This window comes from Sus scrofa, chromosome 1, assembly GCF_054392235.1.
Source record: "Sus scrofa isolate SSC_HxYL_T2T_F1_AM1 chromosome 1, Sscrofa_HxYL_maternal_Yorkshire_Landrace_v2.0, whole genome shotgun sequence".
Classification (NCBI taxonomy): Eukaryota; Metazoa; Chordata; class Mammalia; order Artiodactyla; family Suidae; genus Sus; species Sus scrofa.
Genome location: NC_139383.1, coordinates 136,614,348 through 136,640,291, shown reverse-complemented (window position 1 = coordinate 136,640,291; position 25,944 = coordinate 136,614,348). Strand labels below are relative to the sequence as shown.

Sequence of the window (25,944 nt, the reverse complement as noted above, 5' to 3'; positions counted from 1 at the left end):
TTTCTAGGGCCGCTCTCGCGGCATATGGAGGTTCCCAGGCTAGAGGTCTAATTGGAGCTGTAGCCGCTGGCCTACGCCAGAGCCATAGCAACGTGGGATCCTAGCCGCGTCTGCTACCTACACCACAGTTCACAGCAACGCCGGATCCTTAACCCACTGAGCGAGGCCAGGGATGGAACCCGCAACCTCATGGTTCCTAGTCAGATTCGTTAACCACTGCTCCACAACAGGAACTCCCTTTTTTCAGTTTTTAAAACTATATAATTATTCTCAGCTCTCTCTTTAAATATGGAAATAATCTCTATTTTCCCAAGATTCTTCCCTTTCTGTAAAGTTGAGAGTCCTTACACTTACCATTACTCTCTTTGGCCCCAACAACCTTTCTAGGTCCAGGGCCTCTTGCAAACAAAGCAGGCTCTGTATGTGTCTCTGACCCCTACCAGAAACTTCTGATGGAGTTTTAGGCCCTTAGTTGAACCACCAGCCTTCGTCTGCTATTCCACAAAAAGTCATCTTGCCTGGCTAGCTGTACAATAACACCTATACCATGAAAACTCGTTGTTATGTATTACTTTACATATGATTTTTCATTTAACAACAGGATTTGCTATAGATTTTGGGGAATAACTCATTTTAAAATTCTTCCATTTATAATCTTTTTTTTTTAAGAAAATCAACTATCCTATAACTCAAGATATACCTATATTACTCTAGCTGATAATGATTTAATTGATATATCCTATTAATGTTGTTATGCTTAAGAAACACACATGCAACCATTAAAATCTACAGTACTCATAACTTGGTCACAAAATATATGCCAACAATTAGACATTTTGAGAGCTTACAAAGAAGTTCTACATTCCTAAACAGAAGAACCTGCTCTTCTTAAAGTATGTCAGTATACATCTTTTGTGTAAAACACCTCAATACAAAATACTCTGTTATCACAAAATGGAGGCAATTTTAGAATACGAGTTAATGTAAAAAATATGAAAGCCATATTCTAAGTCCCACCATAACTAAGTCTGACAAGTGATATTTTAGGGAAGTCATTCTATTGGCAGCCAAATTACTGATCAAGCTGTTCAAACTGCCCCATTTTGCTGGTTATAAATTTCTCTCATCTACTTAGTATTCCACACTGTAAGCTTTTGGTTATAATTGCAAGACTGTGTTTAGAGACCTAGCATTCTGTTTTCATTTTTAATATACTGCAGAGTATACAATAATGCACACTAAGAATGCTGCCCCTGTAGTATTTTTATAAATTAGATTTCTCAAGGCCCACCATATGATTTTCCCCCAGATATGAATGATTAAAATATATGCCAACCTCTGAACTGCCAGTGAGAAACTCAATCAGCAGACAACTTCATCTACTCATTCCAGACTCTGACTTCTCAACTCTCTTGAAGGACTGCCATGAAAAAAAAAGACACTAGAATGTATCACCAAAGAGAAGACTCCTTAAAAAACTATCTGCTGCCTTTTAATACAATATCCTTATATATCATTTTTCTTTTTATTGAAGTATAGTTGATATACAATGTTGCATTAGTTTCAGGTGTACAGCAAAGTGATTCGGTTATATATTTCTCTATCAGATTCTTTTCCATTAAAAGTAATTACAAGATATTAAACATAGTTTCCTGTGCTATACAGTAAGTTTTTGCTGTTAATCTATTTTATATATAGTAGTGTGTAACTGTTAACCCCAAACTCCTAACCTATGTATCATTTTTATTTAAGTATATAAATGGTGTTTTCTAAAATACAAAGTATAACGTAACCCAGTAGTAATTCTAGATAAAACATGAACACATTGATATTTCCATTCCTTTGCTTTTAAAATTAAATTCAGTGACTTTTTCAAGCCTCAAATTTTATTTATTAATTTATATTTTGGCCAAGCCCACAGCATATGAAAGTTCCTGGGCATGAAAGATTGAACCATGCCACACAATGCCCCAAGCCACTGCAGTAGCAATGCTGTATCTTTAACCTGCTGCATCACAAGAAAACTTCTAGCCTCTATTTTTTTTAAATGAGGTGTGTTGTTATTTTTTAAATATTACTCCAAAAGATGAAGGTAAGCCTAACAGAAAAGCATAAATAAATCTCCTCCAAATGAAACAGTATTTTATGCTAGATATGATTGTTCTCCAAAATACCCATTTGTCTCAGTAATAATTAAAATATATAATGTTTAAAAATTAATTTGAATAAAAAGAAATTGATCAGACAGACAATGGCCACTCAAAATGATTTTGAAAATCCTCAGGTAAAAAATTTGTCCTTCTCTTAACCAGGAAGAAAAAGAAACAGCACTAAGATTGACAACTTCATCAGCTTTAGATATCAGAAACAGAAGATACTTCCATTTCACCAACGAAAAAGAAAGCCATTTCCAGGGTTTATAGTTTCTGAAGACTAACAAAGACACTTAATTCCATCTAAGACGGAGAAGTCAGATCAGCAAATGAAATCTCTTCCTGCCAGTACTGGGAGAGTTGAAATGTATGACTCCACCGTCCATGTCCACAAAGTATATCTTGATAAGTTATCATGAATTTTATTACAAACCATAAATGGGCTTGACCAAGGTAAAGGCATATTAAGTATCAAACATACCTAAACAAAGCAGAGAGCCCAGAGAAAAGGCAGTGATACAAGAAACTCTAAAACCACAAAGAAGGGAAATTCAATACCAAATAAGAAAACTTATTTGCAGCACATAGTTTTAATACTTCAGCCAGGCTTGTTAAGCTAAATAACTGTAGAAAGTAATGAAGAAAAGTTCCTTAAGGAGAAATGAACACAGTCACCTCTTCTAAAAGACAGCAGTGAGGAACTGTCATCTATTCGAAAGAAGAAGAGGACTAAGGATAGGGCAAAACTTCCCCCCAGAAACTGGAGGCAAGGGACAGAGGCAAAAAGAATGCCAATAATAAATAAATGGGACCTAATTAAACTTAAAGCTTTTGCACAACAAATGAAACCATAAACAAATGAAAAGACAATCTATTGAATGGGAGAAAATATTTGTGAATGATCCAACTAATACTAGATTAATTTCCAAAATATGCAAATAACTCCAATAGCTCAATAGCAAAAAAACCAAACAACTCAATCCAAAAAATGGGCAGAAGACCTAAGTAGACCAAGGAAGACATACAAATGGCCAAGAGATACAGAAAAAGATGCTCATTATTGCTAATCATCAGGGAAATGTAAATCTAACCTACAATGAGGTATCACCTCACACTGATTAGAATGGCCATCATCAAAGGTTTACAAATAATAAACGCTGAAGTGGGTGTGGAGAAAAGGAAGCCCTACTTCACTGCTGGTGGGGACGGAAATTGGTACAGAAATTATGGGAAACATGGTGATTCATTTAAAAACTAAAAATAGAGCTGCCATATGATCCAGCAATCCCATTACTGGGCATATATCAAGAAAAGAAGAAAATTCTAATCTAAGAAGATACATGCACCCCAATGTTCACAGTAGCACTATTCACAACGGCCAAGACATGGAGGCAAATGCAATTTAAGTGTCCTCTGACAGACAAATGGGTAAAGACAATGGATGGGTAAAGAAATGTCCATTGACAGATGAATGGGTTAAGAAGATATAGATATAATGAAGTATTACTCAGCCATAAAAAGAATGAAATAATGGAGTTCCCATCGTGACACAGCAGAAACAGTCTGACTAGAAACCACGAGGTTGCTGGTTCCATCTGTGGCCTCGCTCAGTAGGTTAAGGATCCAGCATTGCCATGAGCTGCAGTGTAGGTCACAGATGCAGCTCGGATCTGGCGTTTCTGTGGCTGTGATGTAGTCCAGCAGCTGCAGCTCCAATTAAACCCCTAGCCTGGGAACCTCTACATGCCCCTATGTGGTTGTGGCCCTAAAAAGACAAAAGACAAAAAAAAAAAAGGATGAAATAATGTCATTTGCAGCAACATGAATGGACCTAGAGATTATCAGACTAGGTGAAATAAGTTCAGACAGAGAAAAACAACTATCATATGATCTCACCTATATGTGGAAACTAAAAATAATAATTAATAATGAACTTATTTATAAAACAGAAATAGACTCACAGATGTAGAAAATAAATGTATGGTTACCAAAAGGGAAGGGGACGAGATAAACTATAAGTTTGGGATTAACATATACACACCACTATATACAAAATAGATCAACAACAAGGACCTACTGTATACCACAGGGAACTATATTCGGTATCTTGTACTAATCTATAATGGAAAAGAATCTGAAAAGGAATACGTATGTATATGTATAACCGAATCACTCTGCTGTACACCTAAAACTAACCAAACATTGTAAATCAACTAAACTTCTATTTTAAAAAAGCTCAAGTAAATTGTTGCCAAAAATCAGGAAGAAAAGCTATTTAAAAAACATGTACATCACAATTCTAAAAGTTACTATTTATAATAATACTATAGTAAATACATTAAAATTTACAAAGCACTTTCATATATATTTCCAAAGGACATATATATACTATACATAGTATATATACACAGTACATATATATACTATACATAGCATATATACACAGTACATATATATACTATACATAGTATATATACACAGTACATATATATACTGTAAGTACATATATACATACACTACTTTGTATACAACCATGGCATATGGAGGTTCCAAGGCTAGGCGTCTAATCGGAGCTGTGGCCGCTGGCCTACGCCAGAGCCACAGCAATGCCAGATCCGACCTGCGTCTGCGACCTATGCCACAGCTCACAGCAACGGCGGATCCTAAATTCACTTAGGCCAGATATTGAACCCGCATCCTCCTAGATACTACTCAGATTCACTAAGCCACGACGGGAACTCTGTATTTTTTTTTTTTTTTCCCTGTCATTTTTTCCTCTCCTCAAACAACTCTGGGAAGTAAGCTTGGCAGATACCACTACCATTCCTTCTAATTGAATTTTTAAAAAACCATAAAAAAGTCACAGAAGTTAAGTGACTCATACAAGGTCACATAGGTAGTCTGAAGCAGAGCCAAGGTTTGACTTTAAGTTTTCTGAGTCCAAATATAATTCACCTTTCATAATACCATTATTAAATAAAACTTCTTAAATCCACCAAAGGCATTCTAATAAAATTCTGCTCAATCTAACCATGCAATGCTTATTCATAAGTCCTGCAGCCAATCTCAGAACTGTCAATATAGAATTGTTTTCACACTCTAGTAATTTCTAGAAAAAAAACCCCAATAAAGGAAGTATTTCAGAACCAAATCCTTCTTATGAAATACCACTTATCCTAACCATTATGATTGTACCTAATGAATTCAATTTTACCCTTTCAACATTGATGAGCCACCACTGGTGTTTGTCAAAACTGATAACAAAATATAATGTCTGTTTCTCCAAGGCAAATCCCTGCTTGTTTCCTCACCTATTCCATAATGTATTGTCATTTATAACCTCTGACAGTTGTGCCACTTTTTCTACACTACATAGAAACTAAGCACAGTAATTTTAAAAGATTTTGTACTAGAAATTGATTTTCTAAAGAAAACCCCCACTTTCTTAGCCAGTACAGTTAACTCATGAGAGATTACTTAGTTTCCCTGTACTACTTTTCAGTGTAAAAGAAACATGGTTTTTAAATATTTCTGACTTCAAAAAGTCTTGATTAGTCTTTTTATCATAAATCTTCCTTGAATCAATAAATACTAAAATTTTAGAGTTATGACAAGATGGTATAATGCAGAATAAAGATCACTAGGAGTATGAACGTACTCCAGACTAACTATGACTGGGTCTCAGTTGTGTCCATTAAAAAAAAAAAAAAAAAAAAAGAGTTCATTAGCTTTCACATTTTTTCCACAGAGTTATATTTTTTCTAATAACATGTCACATGGAAATTCACTATTAAAAAATGGTAAAAGTAGAGTTCTGCTGGGCAGGGAGCTCAGATCCACATCTATTGAGAGTACTCCTCAGTCCCCCAACTCCCTCAGCCTCAGACAGCCCGTGAAATATGTTTGAGGAACACAATGTAAAAACTAACAATGAATGCTTTCATGTCTATTCAATTCCAAAAGTCTAGGCTTTCATGAATTTTATAATTCACAGCCTATGTAAGTAAAGAAATACAAATTAAAATTTCAGTGAAATAAAACTATATATCTATCAAAATAATTTTTTAAAAAAACTAATAATACCAAGTCTTGGTGAAGATACAGAGCAACTGGAACTCTTGTATATTGCTGGTCAGAATACAAAATAGTACAGCCACTTTGGAAAACAGTTTAGCAGTTTATGAAGGTAAATATATGCACAACTTACATACAACGAGCAGCTCCATTTCTAGGTATTTAAGCAAATGAAATGAAAACCTTTGTTTATATAAAAACATGTACATGAATATCTTTGCAGCTTTATTCATAATTACCAAAAAATGGAATTAACTCAAATGTCCATCAACTAGTTAATGGATAAACAAACGGTGATATACCCACAGAATGGAATAGTACTCAGCAATGAAAAGGAACAAACTTCTGATACATGTACTAACATGAAAGAATCTCAAAAGCATTATGCTTACTCTATAAACCACAAAACTTTGTTTTAGAAAAAATCCAAATAGGAGTTCCTGCTGTGGCTCAGTGGTTAACAAACCCAACTTGTATCCATGAGGACATGGGTTCAATCCCTGGCCTTGCTCAGTGAGTTAAGGATCTGATGTTGCCATGAGCTGTGGTGTAGGTTGCAGATGCAACTCAGATCTGGCATTGCTGTGGCTGGGGTGTAGGCTGGCAGCTACAGCTCAGACTGGACTCCTCCGCCTGGGAACCTCCATATGCCATAGGTTCAGTCCTCAAAAAACAAAAGATAAAAATAAAAAATCCAAATAAATTGAAAGATATCTGATATTCATGTATCAAAAGACTTAATATTGTTAAGGGAATGGCAACACTCCCCAAATTAATCTACATATTCAATACAATTTCCATCAAAATTCTACCTGGGTTTTTTTCAGAAATTGACAAGCAAATCCTAAAATTCATAATGAAATGCAATGGACTAAGAACAGTCAAAACGATCTTAAAAAAGAACAAAGGGGGAGTTCCCGTCATGGCTCAGAGGAAACAAATCTGACTAGCATCCATGAGGATGCAGGTTCCATCCATGGCCTCGCTCAGTGGGTTAAGGATCCGGCATTGCCATGAGCTGTGATGTAGGTCACAGATGCCACTTGGATCCAATGTGGCTGTGGCTTTGGTGTAGGCCGGCAGCTATAGTTCCAATTCAACACCTAGCCTGTGGGAACATCCATTATGCTGCGGATATAGCCCTAAAGAGACCAAAAAAAAAAAAAAAAAAAAAAAAAAAAAAAAAAAGTTGGTAGACTTACATCTCCTGATTTCAGAACTTACTCCTAAGTAATCCAGACAGTGAGACAGTGTGGTACTGGCATAAAGATGGTTCAATGGAATAGAATTAAGAGTCTAGAAATAAACACACATATTTATTGTCAACTGAGCCCCAACCAAAGGGACAAGACAATTGTTGATGGAGAAACAAGTCTTTCCAACCATTAAGTGCTAGACAACTGGATATCAACTTCTATAAATTTAAATCCCTACCTCACATCAACACAAAAATTAAAGTGGACCATATACCCAAATGGAAGAGCTAACACTACAAAACTCTAAGAAGAAAATAAAAGACTAAATCTTCTTGACCTGGAGTTAGGTCAGTGGTTTCTTACATACAAAACCCAAAGCACAAGCAATAAAAGAGACTGGTAAATTGGAATTCATCAAAATCAAAACCTTCTGATAAAGGATCTGTACTTGGGATATATAATGAACTCTTAAAACTCAGTAACAAAGACAACCCATTTTAAAAAATGGGCAAAAGAGGTGAACAGACATTTCTCAAAAAAAAAGATATACAAATGTCTAATGAGTACATGAAAAGATATTCGGCATCTTTAGTCATTAGGGAAATGCAAATTAAAACCACAATGAGATCCTAATTCACACTCATAGAATGGCTATAATCAAAAAGACAATAGTAAGGATTGGAGAGGATGTGGAGAAATTGTAGCTCTTACACAGTCACTCTGAAAAACTGGCAACTCCTAAAACATTAAATATCAAGTTACCATAGAACCCAGCAATTCCACTCTTAGGTATCCCTCTAAGAAAAATAAAAAGATATTTCCACATAAGAACTTGTATACAAATGTTCACAGCACATCCAAAAGAAATAAAAACAGACATACACACAAAAACTTGTACATAAATGATCACAGCATTATTTATAACAGCCCTAAAATGGAACAATGCAAATTTCCATCAACTGATAAATGGAAAAACAAAACGTGATATGTCCATACAATGGGAAATTATTTCGCAATAAAAAAGTACTAATATAAATTACTACTTGGATGAGATTCAAAAACATTATGCCAAGTGGAAGAAGTCAGTTACTAAAGACCATGTAGAGTATGATACCATTTATTTGAAAGGTCCAGAATAGGCAAATCTATAGACAGAAAGTAGATTAATGTTTGCCTAGGGCAGAGCTGGGGGGAGGGAGACCGGAAATAGGAATAACTGCTAATGGGTACAAGACTTCTTTGGGAAGTGATATAAATGTTCTAAAATTAGATTATGCTGATGATTGCACAACTCTGTTAATATATTAAAATCTGCTGAACTGTATACCTTAAACAGATTAACTTTATGATATGTAATTTGTATCTCAAAAAAGCACTATGCTAAAGTGAAAGAAACCAGATTCAAAAGATTACATGTTGCATGATTCTATTTATAAGATATTGTGAAAGAGGGAAAACTATAAACACAGAGCCCAGATTAGAGGCTGCCAGAGATTCAGGAAGGGGGAGAGAACTGACCATAAAAAGGCACAAGGGAATTTTATGGAGCGGTGGAAATATTTGCTATATATTGATTATACAATTTGCATATATTTGTCAAAATTCAAAGAACTGTACACCTATAAAAGAGTAAATTTTTACTTTATGTAAATTGCACCTCAGTAACCTGACTTTTAACAAAGCCAAGTTTATATTGTAGGAACTGCAGAAAACAGTATTTGTCAACTTCAGAGCAAAAAAAAAATACATAGAAACCTTTAAAATACATCAGAGTTCACAACTTCCATAACATATGTGGCATATGCCTCCTATGGATGTCATCAAGGTTGCATAATACTGTCTAAGAAAGACTGATAATATGAAGAGTATGGCAAACCCCGCCCCCGCCAAAGTTTGAGATCAAAGTTTTTTTAAAAAGACCTCCCTCTGAAAGACAAAAATGATATTAAAGAAAGTTCTCTAGGAGTTCCCGTCATGGCTCGACGGTTAATGAACCCAGCTAACGTCCATGAGAACTCGGGTTTGATCCCTGATCTTGCTCAGTGGGTTAAGGATGCTGTGTTGTCGTGAGCTGTGGTGCAGGTTGCAGACATGGCTCAGATCCTGTGTTGCTGTGACTGTGGCTTAGGCCAACAGCTACAGCTCCAATTCGAACCCTCGCCTGGGAACCTCCATATGCCACTGGTACTGCCCTAAAAAGACAAAAAAAAAAAAAAAAAAAAAAAAAGGTCTCTGGTCAAGTCCACTAACTTAGTGGGGGAAATGGCATTCACAATCATTTAAAGAAATACCCAAATCTAATCAAAGTAAACAGATTGGATTGGATATACCTCAAAAAATTAAGAAAAATTGAAGCTGTATTACTAACATATGTACAATAATCTCCATGAAATGGGGGAAGGACTAAAGAGAAGACTTTATCAGCATTTAGTAAATACTATTCACGGGAGCTGATTTTGGTAGATACATAATTACTAGAACTGTATTACAGAGCAGAGACAGTTTATAAGGCTTTTACACAACCTAGAATATCCCACAAAAATATTTGATTTTCTTTGCCTTCCAAAACAACTTCTAATTTGATTTTCCAAAATATCTAATCCTAAAAGTGCCTATAATGGCCAAAACTAGTATTTAGTATACCCTACTAAATAGTTAATAAACAGATTCAGAATTACAAAACAAGATTTTTATCACCTTTGATTAGCATGGGTCAATCCTCCAGAATCTAATCTGTGATGAATGAGTAAGTAAAACTACATTTTGCCTTATGCAAAACAAAGGGCCAGCTCACAGACTGAAGCAGTCACCAAGCTCTTTTTTGACATCTCAGTTCTTTAAAAGGAATATTTGCATTTATAAAGAATATCCTTCATAGAAGGAACACAAAGAAAAACACTACTGAGTTCTCTTAACTATAGAATGTCTGTGCTAAAAGAGACTTGAGGGGTCTTCTATTTGAGCCTCCTCATTTTGCAGATGAGAGGCTAGGTTGCATCTTAAAGCTTGAGTTACCTGCTCAAGCCCTCAAAGATAATCAGTCAGAGTCAGGCATTTTACACAAGTCTCCTGACACCCCCACATCAGTGTTTTTCCCTTCGACTATACTGCCTGCTTCATCACAGAGAATGAATATGAACAACTCTGAGGTCATAGGGACTCCATGTTCCAATCCTAGCTCCCACACTGATTAGCTGTGTAATATTAGGGGAGTTATTTAACATCTCAGCCTTATAGTACTCACCTGTAATCTAGGGACAATGGTATTTTCTATTAAACAGGTAGGATTAAACGAAGGAATACACATAAAGTGCTTATCACAGAGCCCAGAACCCCCAAAGTACCCAATAATTTTTTAAATGGATCAATTAACACATATTACTATTAAGAGATATAATACAGACACTACATCAAATAACTCTCTAAAACATAAGAATGGTACCATGTTATGATATGCATAATTCGTCAGTACATTCATTTTAACTGTAATTATGTCAGAGAAACATTATAACGAGAGATACACAGAATCAGAGGGGAAAAAAAGGATACAAAAAGACTTCTGAAATATCATTCCTAAACTCTTAATTTTTCTTTTTATTAGATTATAATTGAATTTATTTTATTTTCGTGTCACATGTCAAAATGTATCTATGTATAAATAACCCCACATAATTTTGCAAAGCAACTGAATCCTAATGAAGTAACAAAATTTTCTATAGTTATTCTGAACCGTAAGTCCTAAATAAGCATATTTGCTCAGTAAAATAATTTAATCACTCTTTTAAAACTTTATTATAACAATTGTCACAAGAAATTGTAAAAGTCATATAAAGATGTCCCATGAACCGTTCCCCTAGCTTCCCCCAATATAACATCATACATATAGTACATTGTCAAAACCAAGAAATTGATGTGTGAATTGACATAAAATTCACATCAGAAGGTTGCCTTTTTTTTTTTTTTTTTGCTTTTTTGCTTTTTAGGGCCTCACCCTCGGCATATGGAGGTTCCCAGGCTAGGGGTCTAATCAAAGCTACAGGTGCCACCCTATGCCAGAGTCTGCAATCTACACCACAGCTCACAGCAATGCCAGATCCTTAGCCTGCTAAGCGAGGCTAGGGATTGAATCCCCACTTTATTGTTCCTAGTTGGATTTGTTTCTGCTGCACCACAACGGGAAATTCAGAAGGTTACCATTTTAAAGTGTACGATTCAGTGGTTTTTAGTATATTTCTATAGTTGCACAATCATCACCACCTTTTAAAGTCACCATAACATGCTTCTATCAAGACCAAAAAATCTGATGTGTTCATTTTTTTTGTTTTTGTTTTTAGGGCTGCACCCACAGCATACAGAAGTTCCCAGGCTTGAATTGGAGCTACAGCTGCCAGCCTATGCCAAGCTCACAGGCAAGGCCAGATCCTTAACCCACTGAGTGAGGCTGGGGATCAAACTGGCATCCTCATGGATCCCAGTCAGGTTCATTACCACTGAGCCAAGCCAGGAACTCCCATTTTAAAAAACCTATTTAGTTCAAGTCAGATGTAACCTTACATTTGCATTTTTAATAATCCTCTTTATCAGAGCTAACATTTTCATTCATGCACATCTACAATCAACATTTATTGAGCCTCAAGGTGAGACCTTAGATACTAACTGTACAAAGATAAAAATCTCTGCCCTTCTAACAATTCACAGTCTAGTGAGAGGGAGATACATGAGTGAATATTTACATTTCAATGTGGTAAGTGCTACAGTAAGGTCCCTCAAGGCACTGCCCAGCATCCCAGGGAGTGAGTCTACCCTGGAAGGGAGGTAATGAGCGTGGATGACTCCTGCAGCAGGAAAAAATGCATATGGAGGATGACAGGAAACAAGTCTGGAAGGGAGGCAGCAGAGAGATCAAGGAAGGCCTTCTATGCCATGCTAAAAGGCTCTAATCCAGTAGAGAATGGGAAAAGCTTAAAGGATTTTAAAAAGAGAACAATCATAGTTGCATTTTGTAAACATGCAAAAGGTAGGAATGGGTCCATCAATCCAGAGAAGGATAAAACTGAGACTTTTAGGACCCCATATCTGGCAAGCACAAATAGAGAGCCAGGGAAGGCAACGCACGAGCTCTGACTCCTGCCATCAGGTAGGCTACAGTAGAAGGAGGAAAATTGAATTCATCCAGATCCCCAGTATACCTCAAAAACACCTGGGCTCTTGTGGCTTCTTGGACGTTCCCATCTCATCCCACCTAACAGAAGAAGCCTGACAGAGTGAGGAGTGAATTCAGCTTGGCATGCTCCAGTAAGACCATGCTGGTCACTAAAATGCTGCAATCTCTACCAGTCGGCAAATAGCTAACTGCTGCCCTGAGAGGTTTCACCTTTCTTCCCAGAGACCAACAGCAATCCCACCTCCCATGATTTAGCACTAAATACTTAGTGTTTGGACCACTAGAAGGCCCTAGGCCCAACTTCAGTGCTCTTTGGCAGAGTCTTGATCAGTGAGGTAGGTTTTCACCAGGACTTGTTGCTGTTGATTTTTTCAAATATCACCCCAACTTGGGGACCAAGCCTAGAGCCTTTAAACCATTCTATAACATTCAGCTGCAGGAGTTCCCATCATGGAGCAGCAGGAAACGAATCCAACTAGGAACCATGAGGTTGTGGGTTCGATCCCCGGCCGTGCTCAGTGGGTTAAGGATCTGGCATTGCCATGAGCTGTAGTGTAGGTTGCAGACATGGCTCGGATCTGGCATTGCTATGGCTGTGGTGTAGGCTGGCAGCTACAGCTCTGATTAGACCCCTAGCCTGGGAACCTCCATATGCCACAGGTGTGCCCCTAAGACAAGAAAGACAAAAAAAAAAAAAAAAAAAATCAGCTGCAACAACAAAAAAGTAGATCTGCAGTAGCCTTTCATTATCCTCAACCTTTTTCTCCAGATTCTTCCTTCAAATTCTGATCAGGTATTTCTGCTTAAGGTTCATCTTGCTCCATCACAACTGTTTCTCTGGTTTTTATCTTTTGTTTCTCCCTTTGGTCAATTATTTTAACTCTCCCTCTGGGTTCACTGACTTTAGCTGTCCAGAGTAAAGATGTTCCTGACCATGGGCAATACTCCCACCATGTCCATCCAGTCCCTAAGAACCAGAACTGAGGTCACAGACATCGAGTCTCACTGCGATGATCCATTACAATCCATTAAAGAATGGTAATAATGCATTAAATACAATTTTTATAATCCATTAAATATAAATGCAAAAAAGCTAACAGAAAACTCTAAACATATAATACGTAGTCCAGTCTCAATGTCACTTTATACAATATAGATTTTCATTTATTTGTATTGTCTTGAATCTAATATACAACACTTTTGTGTTAATGAAACTAAAGGATATAGATCACATAATGCTGCGGTGCATATTTACATACATTAGGATTACACCTTTTTTTTAATACTCCCCACCACCAACAGAAGATGTAGCCACCATACCAAGAATTTGGCCACAAGCAAAGGTATATTGGAAGTGACAACAATTGGAAGTGGTGCTAAGAGACTGTGTTAAACGAATGGCCCAAAGTATAAATCAGCATAAAACAAAAAACATAGTAAGAGATGGATAAAAGATGTCAGAAAAGATGAAAAAAATTGTGGAAATCAACAAGTGAAGAGGAAGTTTTTCTAGTTCTTTGGTCATTTTCTTATGACCAGAAGCTAAAGTTATCTTATATGAAATACATTATTAGCAGGAATAGTCCATAATATTTTATGACAAACTAAAAGATCTAATTTGCAGACCAATATAATATCATCATATCCGTCTCTTTAAAATAATCACACAATGTAAACCAAGTATAAGGGGAAAATAAAAATCATTATAAAAAATAAAATAATTACACTGATTGTGACGGAACGTGATGGAGGATAATGTGAGGAAAAAGAATATATATATATATGTATGTATGACTGGGTCACTTTGCTGTACAGCAGAATTTGACAGAACACTGAAAGTCAACTATAATGGGAAAAATAAAAACATGAAATAAAAAATAAAATAATCACAGTCTAGTGTATCCAATATCAAAAACTAGAATACACATAACACGTGTTCTCCTTGACAATAAAAATTATTAGAAAACAATTCTCAAGATTTCAGAGCCAATTTTATGGTTACCATAGATGAAACCACTGAGGGGAGGGAGGATTTGCGAGAGTGGGAATAACCCATACACACTACTGTATAAAACAGATGATTGATAAGCAATGAGATCCTGCTGTGTAGCACTGGGAACTGTATCTAGTCACTTATGATGGAGCATGATAATGTAAGAAAAAACAATCTATACGTGTATGTGTAACTGAGTCACCATGCTGTAGAGTAGAAAATTGACAAAACACTGTAAACCAGCTATAATGAAAAAAAATAAAAATCATTATATACATTAAAAAAATAGATGATTAACAAGAACCTACTGTATAGCACAGGAAAATCTACCCAATAGCTTATAATAACCTATATGGAAAAAAAGAATGGATATATGTATATGTATAACTGATCCACTTTGTTGTACACCTGAAACTAATACAACATTTTATGTCAACTATATGCCAATAAAATTTTTAAAAAAAGAAAAGAAAAAGAAAACAATGCTTAGATGTGCTTTCTGTACTGTGGGTATCCATTTAAACAAGCTTATCTAAATAATCCAAGGTGTATTTAAAAATAAGGAAAGAAATATTAATCGGCTATTCTACTTATAAAACCTGGCATTGCAATAGTTAGCTCAGTAACTTTTGTACAACAGCTACACCAAGCAAACCCCCATTCACTTTTTTTTTTAACCTACTCCACACATACTCGAATCTGAAACTGGGTATAGATTGAAGAAGCTGCATTGCAGTGCTGGAACTACCTTATGTTTTGATCAGATTTTTATCTCTCAACAGCTAAATTTCTTCTGAGCAGCCTCTCAAAATTGCTGATAGGATATTCTTCTGTACAGATGAGTGTGTACTGTGAAACTGCAGGTTCAATGTGCAGTATAACATCCCAGGCATCACTGCCAGGACATGGGTCTTTCAGACCTACAAACCTCCAATCCCATAATAACTCCAAGCACTTTCATATTTTTCAAGAGGCACATATCTGAAAGAGGGCATGCTGGATGCAGCCTCAATTATCCCCCAGAAGTACTTGAGATCCTTAGGTGAACTGATTAATTCTGCTTGTTTTGTGATCAATGTTCTTATCTTGGCTCATGCTTGACAAAACAACTCTTAGTAGTACCTTCTGCCTAGAGTATTTGGAATCCTCTAGGACTCCAAAGCCAACTCTTCCACTTAGGTGTCTTCAAAATTAGACTAGGGCCCAGACTAGAGGCCCTTGAGTTAAATCGGGCTATAGAGAAAGAAGGCTCTGCACCTTCCTGGAGACAAAGGATAATTTGCTGGATATGGAGTGCCTGGATAGAGTACCAGACTGTGAGGATTCCTAATGATTTGGCTTTTTCCTACCACAAATTCAGTGAAAGTGGCCAGACTTTTGAGTGTGCCCTTGGGGCATGCTGTTTTGATGTACTACTATTTCTTTCAGGTCTTGGGCCTGTGGGCCTTTGCTAATTTATCTGGCTCCTATAATACCACTTCACAGCAAGCCTACTTAATCTCTTCAACAAAATGGAGTGCCGTATTGTCAGTCATTCTTCTATTCATCAGTTTTCAGACTATCCCTCCTTTTTCCCTTTTCCAGAGAAAAATAACCTATTAGCATTGGCATTCTGCCGAACATTGATTGCCCAAATGCCAAACAGTGCTTTCTTGGAGGTTCCCATCCTGAAAGCTCTAGCCTGGCATTGTGTTGAGTGCTAAAAGTACACCCTGTGTAGGGCTGGGAACTTTGGAGCTGGCAGGCAGGGGTTCACAGGGGGAATCCAGGGAAGCACTCCTCCATCCCTTAGAAAAGCTATTTTTGGTGGCCACTGAGGTTTGGGAACAGAGGTGCTGAAATGTGCCTTTGGGGTTCTACAGGTCACATTTCCCAACTGTTAATGCACAATCTAGGCTGCACCGTATCAGTCAAAGGATTTTTAAACATCAGCTGAATGTTGAAATTTGACACCCTTTTTTCAGGCAATTAAACTAATGCCAGAGATGACGTCTCTTGAAAATAAAATTTATATGTAGTTGCTGCAACCACAGAATTAAGATTGATATCTGAATTTACTTTTTCTTTCTATGATGCCATTGCCTTGTGAAGAATCTTAATTTGTGTTACCCAATTTGGAATTAGATTTAATTCAATGCCAGTTTTATGCATTTATTTTTAGTTTAAACTGGCTCCTCTGAGCATGTCAAGAATGATTGAAATTTGCTGACAGTAATTTTTCCTAAGCAAGTAGACTTCTGTTGTTTGATGCAATTGTACCAGAGTAAACCAGATCAACATAAAGGAAAGACTACATGTATCTGGCTTTACATTTTTAGCTTTTCTACCTACAAGTAGCCTGCTGTTACCTCAGCCTCGAATGCCCTTTACCCATCCCCACAGCCCATTTTCTGCTTTTGGCAAATTTTCATGACCTAGTTCAAATATCACCTCCTTTGAGAAATATTAATTTTGAGTCCCCCACATATGCCTGCCACAGCATATCACCTTATCTTAGCCCTGAATTCTGTGATATATTACTTACATATTAACAGTCCTGCTCTAGATTGTAAGCCTTTGAACAACAAGGGCCTTTACTCTTCTTCTTCCCCCAGTGTTTTAAGGTGTAAAGATTTCTTTGAAAAACAGTATACAAATATGAAATAATCACGTTGTTTTTAGGTCAGGGAAGACAAAAATAAAACTTAACAATAAATAAAAGAGCACCCAATTGGAATTATGACCCATCTTTAGAATCCTGCCCACCTGAAGACAGATACGCATATCTGCAAATAACCTTTTACCTTTTAAGAGTAGAGAATCAGTTAAGGCCACCGGCTTCTCCTTCACTTCTTATAATGCAGTCAATCAACTCATCAATGTTACCTACTAAATATCTGTGTAACCCAGGGGTAGCGATTCTCAAACCTCTGCAAGCTTAAAACTCGGCTGGAAGACTCATTAAAACAAACTGCCAACCTCCACACCACAAGTTTCCAATTCACTAGGTCTGCAGTAGGGCCAAGAACTTGCATTTCTAATAAGAACCAGGTGAAACTGATGCTGCTCATCCAGGAACTACACATTGATAACCAATGCTCTAACCCACCCACTCTATTCTCCTTGCTTTTAACAAGGTTCACAATTTTCAGAGTACCTGAGTTGTGACACAGGAAGATGGCACCAAGAAGGTATAAAAATAGCTAGGTTTGGTCCTGATCCTGAGTGGCTTTCCTTGGTGGGCAGTGGTTGTCTAACTTGAAATGACCTTTGACATATAAGAACAAATCCTAAAAGTATATCTGGAGTGGTCCAGAGTGCCTCTAAATACAGACCAATAGATGAGGTCATGGTAATGTAGGGAGTCAGAAAAAGGAGGGGACAATGAAAGCTATAATCACTGTCAAAGGGGTGTTTTCTGTAGATAAGTGAATGGAGCTATTGTACACAAACTCAGTTGTTGCCAAGCATGTGGCCTGATTATTTTGCCTGTATGAGCATGGCACGGAAAGATCTCCTTAGAGGACTTGATTCATACAAGCTGATGTTGAGTCTGACAGTAGCAAGCAAACGCCTGGCAAATATGAACCTAAGAATCTTTACAAGTTCCTACCTTCCAAATCTAGGATATGATACAATTAAATTGGAAAGACCACAAAAGTTAAACACCATCCTTAGAAATAGTACTGCAATTACAGTTACGGAAAGATCAATACAAGGGCCTATTTTGTTCAAAATATTGACAATAATGAGGATCACATGGTGGCCTTGGAAGGTAAGCAGTCCATAATTTAAACCTAGGGTTTATCCTCCCAAAGAAACTGCTCTCCTTAGACTAGTTTTGGCTCTACCTATATGTAAAATGTTCAAAAAAGCTCAAATAGTTGTATTGGCTACAAGAGCCTAGGGTCCTAAAGGAAAAGAAGGCCTGTTTCAATGGCTAGGATGAACATATGACAGGCGTTTTGCTTTCTTAGGGGAAACACCATTTTCTCTACAACATAGGATGGAGATGCTTTAGAATACTTCAAATTTCTCAGCTGGATGAGAAAACCATTTAAGTGACTGGCTTGAGCCCCAAGGATCAAAGCCATAAAACTGAAGAACAGCAATTGCCACCTAGCCTCCAGGAGAACAGCAGCTTCCTCCCTGAGCACCACATAGGTAAGATACAGAAGCTGTCAGGTTGCTGTCAACCCTCCATGACATTCAAAACTCTTGAACAAGCTCTGGCTGGGCAGAGCTGAGGAAGAGTGACCCACAGAAGTCTTCTCCATGAAACCAGGTCTGCAAAGAAGTCTGCTCCATGAAACCAGGTCTGCAAAGTCAGAAGCCATCAGGTTGCTGTCAACCCTCCATGACATTCAAAACTCTTGAACAAGCTCTGGCTGGGCAGAGCTGAGGAAGAGTGACACACAGGAGTCTGCTCCATGAAACCGGGTCTGCAAACACAGGAGGCTATCAGAGAGAAGATGAATTCAACTTAAAATAGACATAATTAGAAACAGATTTAGGAAGCATGGTTCACTTCCTGTTGGGGTAAGAAGTTAGAAAATAAGGTTGTGAGATTTTTTTTTATGTGGCACTGAGGGGCAAGGAGTGAAGGACGTTTCTGCGGCTCTGGTGAACCCTATGTTCAACATCCTAATTCTGCCAGACCTCTAAGGCTCCATCAAGCCCAGTATTCATTTGATCTAAGCCTTCTAAACCTGCAGAGATGGGGGCAGTGAGGACACCTCAAAGGCTTAAAACCCTAAGATTTTAAAAGACAAAAGAAAAAAATCATAGGAGCTATAGCCTAAAGCTCCACTAAATCAACAAAGGATAATTGCCTAAAGTTAGCAGAGACCTCAAAGGATCCATAAAATACCATCTTACATACTGTACTTCTCACCAGAGAGAGGGGCTATACAGCAAAATGGTTTGAAATGGGATAGGGTGAAACTATATAAAGTGTTTTACAATTGCTAGAAAATGTTTAGTTTTGAGGCATAAGAAATTTTAAAGTGTTGTGATTAACAGCAATCAAGTAGCACAAACATTTACTGAACTATATCTATGTAAGACACTGGACTAGGTGCTATAATTCTTCGGGTTTAAGATTTATAGCTCCCTCTTACTCTCTCCTTTATAAAGTATAATCTATCAGAAAATTAAGTGCTTAAAATAATTTTTAAAAATAGTTTAATAGAGTAATTATTGTATCATTGGTAAGCTACCTCTAAAACTAATGCTTTGCTTCTTATTTGGGGTTACACATTTTATGACCTATATAAAAACCACTACAAACATATGAAAAATGACCATTTTTTGCCTTCAGGTTGTCTGATTTTATTTTGGCACACATTTCCTTTTATTTCCAAGTATGATACTAATGCTAGCATAGACACTATAAACAAGTCTCTAGATAATGTAACAGAGGACTCAAAAACCACAAGCTCTTTTCTTATACATTATGCTGAATTGCCTCACCTAGCATATTCATTCCAAGCACTTAATAGAATGCAAATTCACACCCTTGAGTAAAATCTGCTGCTGTCATTGCTTCTAGGTCTCTCTTGGATGTCACTGACACTCTCTTTAACAAGACTTCTTCAAAAAGAAAAGAATGAAAACATAAATACACATCAGAATTTACCTTCTGTACTAAAAATACTGATTTGCATTAGTTTTATACAATAAATGTTTTACTACACAAATTAAGAAACAGAATTACAAGTGCTTTTAGAATCCTACAAGGCTAATTTTGGAACTACCTTATTCTTAAGAATTAGATTCTGACTTGCTATTGTAACAGAGATCCTGAGATAGCATAATTACTTTTTAAAAATCAAGTTTAAAAAAACCAATATTCATGAAAATATAACAGCTTTGTGTTTTTCTCTGTGAATAAAATTATCCCAATTCTCTAAGAACATGCCTTTTGCATTAATGAAACCAAGGATTCCACTTACCAAGAAGCAGAAGTTCTTAGAAAAGATAAATCATGGTCCAAGCAATAAATGCCCTTCTAAAGCCAAAGACTTGGTAGAAGAGAAGTCAAGCAAACCTGAACTCTTGATTTTAAAGAAGAGTTCTAACAAAGACTTCTGTTATGCTGGCCTTGGATTTCACAATTTTATTGAGATTAATTAGAAACCAATATATGGGGACTTAAACGGCTTATGTTCATTTATTTTCCCCAAAAAACATTTCTCAATTCTATTGAATGAAATAAAGCACAGTGTAAGTACAGTATCTTATTGTACTTAAATGTTCCTATTTTCTGTAGTGATATTTCCAAGTAATTTTCTCTTTACTGTGAATTAAGAATTAAATTTCCATTTTATGGATGAAGAAATTAAGGTACAGACAGGTGAAGTGACTGAAGGAGTCAAAATAGATAGAGGGAACAAAGAAAGATGGGATTTAGAAACAAAAGGACCTGAGTTTAAATACAGTACAGCTACCTACTAGCTTTGAGTAAGTTCCTTCACCTGGGACTGCCTTTCATCTGTAAAATGAAAATAATACCACCTACCTCTCACTGGCTGATGTGAGCTATAAGCAAAGCACCTAGCAGAAAGCCTAATACATGGTTAGCTATTCAACAAACATAGGCTCTCCCACCAACCCACAATCCCATTTTTTTCAGCTGGTACAATGGGTATATAATCAATCCATAACGCTGATGTGAGGTAAATGAGATAATAATATAGGCAGAGTGCCTGGCAGGTACAGGGATCAATGCATTTTTTTCTCACTCTTAATATTCCCTCCCTTTCCCCAGGTGCCACAGTTACTTAGTGGCTGAGACACAATCAAATCCACATCTTAGTACCACTTTAGAACAGCCCCTGCACACACATTTCATTTATGGTCGTACCTTATTTAACAGCAAAAACTAATTTAACCTAGCTGTTTAATCACTTATTATTTTTAATGTGTTCCCAGTAAAATCAAATTCATTCCTAGGGTAGCTTTACTTTTCAGCAATAACAAAAAAAAGTGATTAACATTTCTAACTTGGCAATGTATATTTTTCAATGACTTTCTATTGGCATTTCTGCAATATATATTCTTAATATTTTATAAACTGTTATAACCTGAAAAATAGTTAAAAATCTATTCCTTAGGATACTACATTCCTAAACACCTAAATGACTCCATTTGGTATACTGAGTTCAAGGATACTAGGTAGCCTTTTCATTTTTCTATTTTCTCCCAAATAAAATAACAAAGTAAGGTAGTAAATGTGGTAAGTAAATGTAGATGTACATAAATGAAACAAATGTGTGAAAAATATGGACCAGATCTGTATATATAAGGCAATGACCTTCAAAACTGTCAGGGAGCTGTTAACAATGTTCTTCACCAGGGAGCAATTATATTACAACCCTCCTATGTATACTTTCACTTCTCATGGTCTACAAATACATTTGCATATCAGAAAGAATAGAAGAATAATCTGGTAACTGTGGCAACCTTCACTAAGAGAACATAAGGCATTTTCATTACCTTAATAATCACATCCTAAATGCCAGATCAGTATAACTGCTGCAATATGAAAGCTTAGACCAACACTTTGATAGAATTTCCTACAACTGAAATTTACCAAATGTGGCTATTATGACTCTAACCCAGTGATACATTTCTGTTTCTGTAACACCCTAAGTGGTCTCTAATGATCTCAAGAAGCACTGAAATTTTTCTAAAATAGATCCCTTACTTTAAAATATGGCATACAATACTTTCAGGAAAAGGACTTGAATTTATCACCAAAATTTTTTAATATACGCTACTGCAACTCCTAAATGTTAAGTATTGCTTTAACATAGTAAGTAGCTCACAGTCATCTTCCATACTGATTTAAAAGACCCTGTGCTCAATGCTTGACAAATAAGTGTATGTGTGCCTGCCCGCGCACGCTCTCCCCCCCCTCACACACACACCACTAGAAATATACAAGGAAGAAAGTTGCTAAAAGCTCAATGTCTAAATGCTCAAAACAGGTATATGCACAAAATATTGTCAAATAAATAGTCTTTTTTCACATTTCCCCATATGGGCAAAAAATAAAAGCAATTCACAATAGCAGAGCCAAAGAATGATAATATTACATAGACTTTAGAATTCCTGTGTTTTCTAAATTTCACACAAGAACCACAATGCACAATCATTAACACATCTAGATAGTGAATACATACTACAGTATGGTCATGTTACACCAAGCTCAATTTTTTAAAGTGGCCTAAATTCTTATAAAATGTTAAATTGTAATTATGTAAAATAAGACCAGCAGGAAAATAAACACACCACAGTAGCATATAGCAAGCATAAATTCATTAGGTACTGATCAACTTAATATTTTTCTCAATAGTAATAAAAACTATCCACAACTATAACACCAATCAACCAACTGGGAAAAATAACTAGTTGCCTTATTGCGATACCTTAAAACCACAAGGTTATCCACTAATAGAGAGATGACATGAATTGTATTTTCATTGGTACTGGCAAAAGTTAATAACCGACACGGAAATTTTATTTCATCACATACCCTAAAACTATTTTTAGGACTCATGAAGTTTAAATCTCACACTGCCCTTGACATGTTATTGCGTAAATGCTTTAAAATCTAAAACAAAAGAAAAAGATTTTTAAAGCTCTACACAATGTATTCAAATGGTAAAAATGTCAACTCAATGTTTTTTCGTGCCCCCCCCACCAAAAAACTGTAGGTAACACATAAAGATACAATAGAAACAAAAAGTAGCATGTCACTCATTCAGTAAGGAAATAATACACAACATCTCCCTATCATATTCAACTACAAAAATCCTTTCACTTGATGGCTAGCATCTTTATGACTGGTTAATCTGTATGTAAGTGGCCTGAAAAAGGGATTTTGTTCTCTATCCTCATAGATCTTTGGCAGTAGTCAGCATTTATGGCCAGAGCTAGGAGAAAAGGGAAAGTGGAGAGAAGGCTGAACTGAGCACGGAGTCAGCAGACAGCAGCTGCTCTCATATACTATCCAGCGTCTTTCTCCGCTATTTTCCGCTATTGAGCACTGTCAGCAAAAAAATTAATGGGGGGGGGGGGCTGTGAGGCAGCGGGGAGGGAGACAAAGAGGGTAGGACCCGGGGCGGACAGTTTTTGTCTGCCACGTCTTAGGCGAGAAGCCCTCTTGTGTTTCTTGCTGCAGCAGCGAGGGATCAGGTGAGACCCCTCCGGGTCCAACTCAATTTGCTTCTCCAGAAAGCGCAGTTTCCGGCCGTGAGCGCAGGATCCTCCTGGCTGCTGAACTAAACACCCGAGCATTGTCAATGCTTCTATCTCTGACTTTAATACAGGAAAAGAGAAGGTTGTAACGGCATTCCTGAGAAAGACTACAACTCCTGACGTACCACACAGCAGTAGCGAAGGAAGAGAAGCAAGAGGTTGTAGGGGAAAAAAAAAAAAAAAAACCTTCAAAATTACCAGGTTCTGAAGAAATGCTGTGCAGCATTATTATATTGTTGGCGTTTTTTTTTCCCCTAAGTCCCCGATTCTTTCTCGCCAACACCAACCCTCAAATTGCTGGGACTTGTTGCTAAATCTTTACCTCACGCCCACCCCCCGTCACCCCCCTCCACCACAACTGCCCAACAGAATATTTGGGGAGTGAAAGGCCGGAGGGGGGCCTAAATCTTTAAAGCCCAGAGGGCTAGGCTGCCTTCAATAGGCCACTCTGCATGGGCTGCGCGTTCAGTCTACCTTCTGAGAGCTCTGACTCACAAGCGCTCAGGGGGAAATTATGACATACACCATTATCCTTCCAACCAAAGAGATAAGAAAAGCCGCCAGCCGTCCTTGCAGGGCCGAAGAGCCAAAGCTGCGCCCCCCGACGGGGCGGCCGGGGGAAGAACCTACCGCCCGGTCCGCCTCCCTCCGGACGCCTGCAGAAGGTGCTCCCCATACCGGCGGCAGCCAGGATGAAGCGCCCTCACCTCGGGAAAGGGCAGGAGACGAGTTGGGGGTCCAGAACGCGGGGGCTCTGCCCGCAGCAGAGCCCAGCTCCGGGTGCCCAGCCCCGGACTGGGGCTCAGGCGGAGGTGCCCTGCACCCGGGCGGTCCGCCGCAGTCCGGAGCGGACAAAGCCCTCGGGTTTGGAGCGACCCCCGGGCGCCGGCCGTGGGCCAAGTTGGCCAGACTCTGGAAACGAGGGGGTCCCGCGGACAGCGAGGCACGGCACTGACCTGGATGGTGCAGGTGTACTCGCTGTCGTCCAGTAGCCGCACGGTGCAGCTGTACTCGCGCTCCAGGCTCCTGCTGCTGCCGCTCATCAACCTGCTCAGCATCTTCCCGCCCGCCCGCGTCCGGGAGAGACGCGGCGGCGTTGCAGACCCCGGACCAGGCGCCCCTCAGCCGGGCAGTTCTGCGCCGGCCCCGAGCACCTGCACCATCACCCCAGCGCGATCGCCGCCGCTGCCTCCTGCTGGCCCCGCTCCTCCTCCTTCTCCTCCTCCTTCTCCGCCACCGCCTCCCCCAAGCCCAGAGCAAGCGCCGGGCTCTCTCCTCCGCGCCCCACTGCCGGAGTCCAGCTCGTGGGGCGGGGCCCCGCCCGGAGGGGGGCCAATGGAGGTCAGCGCGGCGGAACCGAGTGGCAGAGAGTAGAACCAATAGAAATAGGGCACTGCGATGATGGACAAGTTGGGGAAGCAATCATGGGAAAGCAGCCTGACCGAGCCAAGCCCGACCAGTCCTCTGGCGTCCCAAACCAGGGGCTCCTTTTCTCCCTGCAGTTCCTATAGATGCTGTTTCCCCTCCCCCGGGCCAGGTGTGGGCACTCGGCTTGATCGAGGTCTGCTGCTTGCAATACATTTGAGCTCTGATTCAGGGTCTAAGTCCCGCACTCTGCAACGCCACGGTTCCCGCCCTATCGGGAGCCGAAGCGGTGCGAGCTCACAATCCCAGCACCTGCAGAATGCAGGCACCTTCGGCTCTGGACCAGGCGGCTGCCCCCACCTGCGCTGTATCCCAAGGCTGCCCAACGTTCTCTGCTCCACCTCTCTTATTTTGGAGAACATCTGTTTATAGGAACTACTTCAATTAAAGCTGCAGGATTCTCAGAGCTTTCTAAGCACCGGGTTTAGCCCCTAGAAAACCCTCCACTCAAACATCCTTTGCTTCCTTCCCTTTATTTTCAGAAGACAAAAGGAAGAGACTGAGGCGTGCTCCTTCAGCTGGTGTCATGGAGAGGAAACGATGGATCCTTTCCTTACACCTTTAAAACTAGAATTATAATGTCTTCAGACTTCCTGAACAAAATACCAGAGTATGTCAGAAGGTATACATCACAAAGAAAAAAAAAATGTTTCTTTCTTCATATCTAAAGACCTCATGTTCTTTACAAAAATTTCG

At 38.4% G+C, this 25,944-nt stretch overlaps 1 protein-coding gene across 28 annotated transcripts in view; it reads right to left on the bottom strand.

Moving 5' to 3' along the window:
* FRMD5 (FERM domain containing 5) overlaps positions 1–25,127 on the bottom strand; it is a 333,353-nt gene extending 308,226 nt beyond the window's left edge. For 16 of the 28 annotated variants that reach the window (XM_084971652.1, XM_084971722.1, XM_084971719.1 and 13 more), the window contains exon 1: positions 24,780–25,127. In XM_084971652.1, coding sequence (XP_084827778.1) covers positions 24,780–24,881 — 102 coding nt within the window. In that variant the 5' untranslated portion in view covers positions 24,882–25,127. Of the gene's footprint in view, positions 1–1,336; positions 1,421–24,453 lie in introns of all 28 variants that reach the window. The other 12 variants (XM_084971621.1, XM_084971641.1, XM_084971618.1 and 9 more) reach the window with 4 other exon arrangements.
* Between the last annotated feature and the right edge of the window lie 817 nt (positions 25,128–25,944).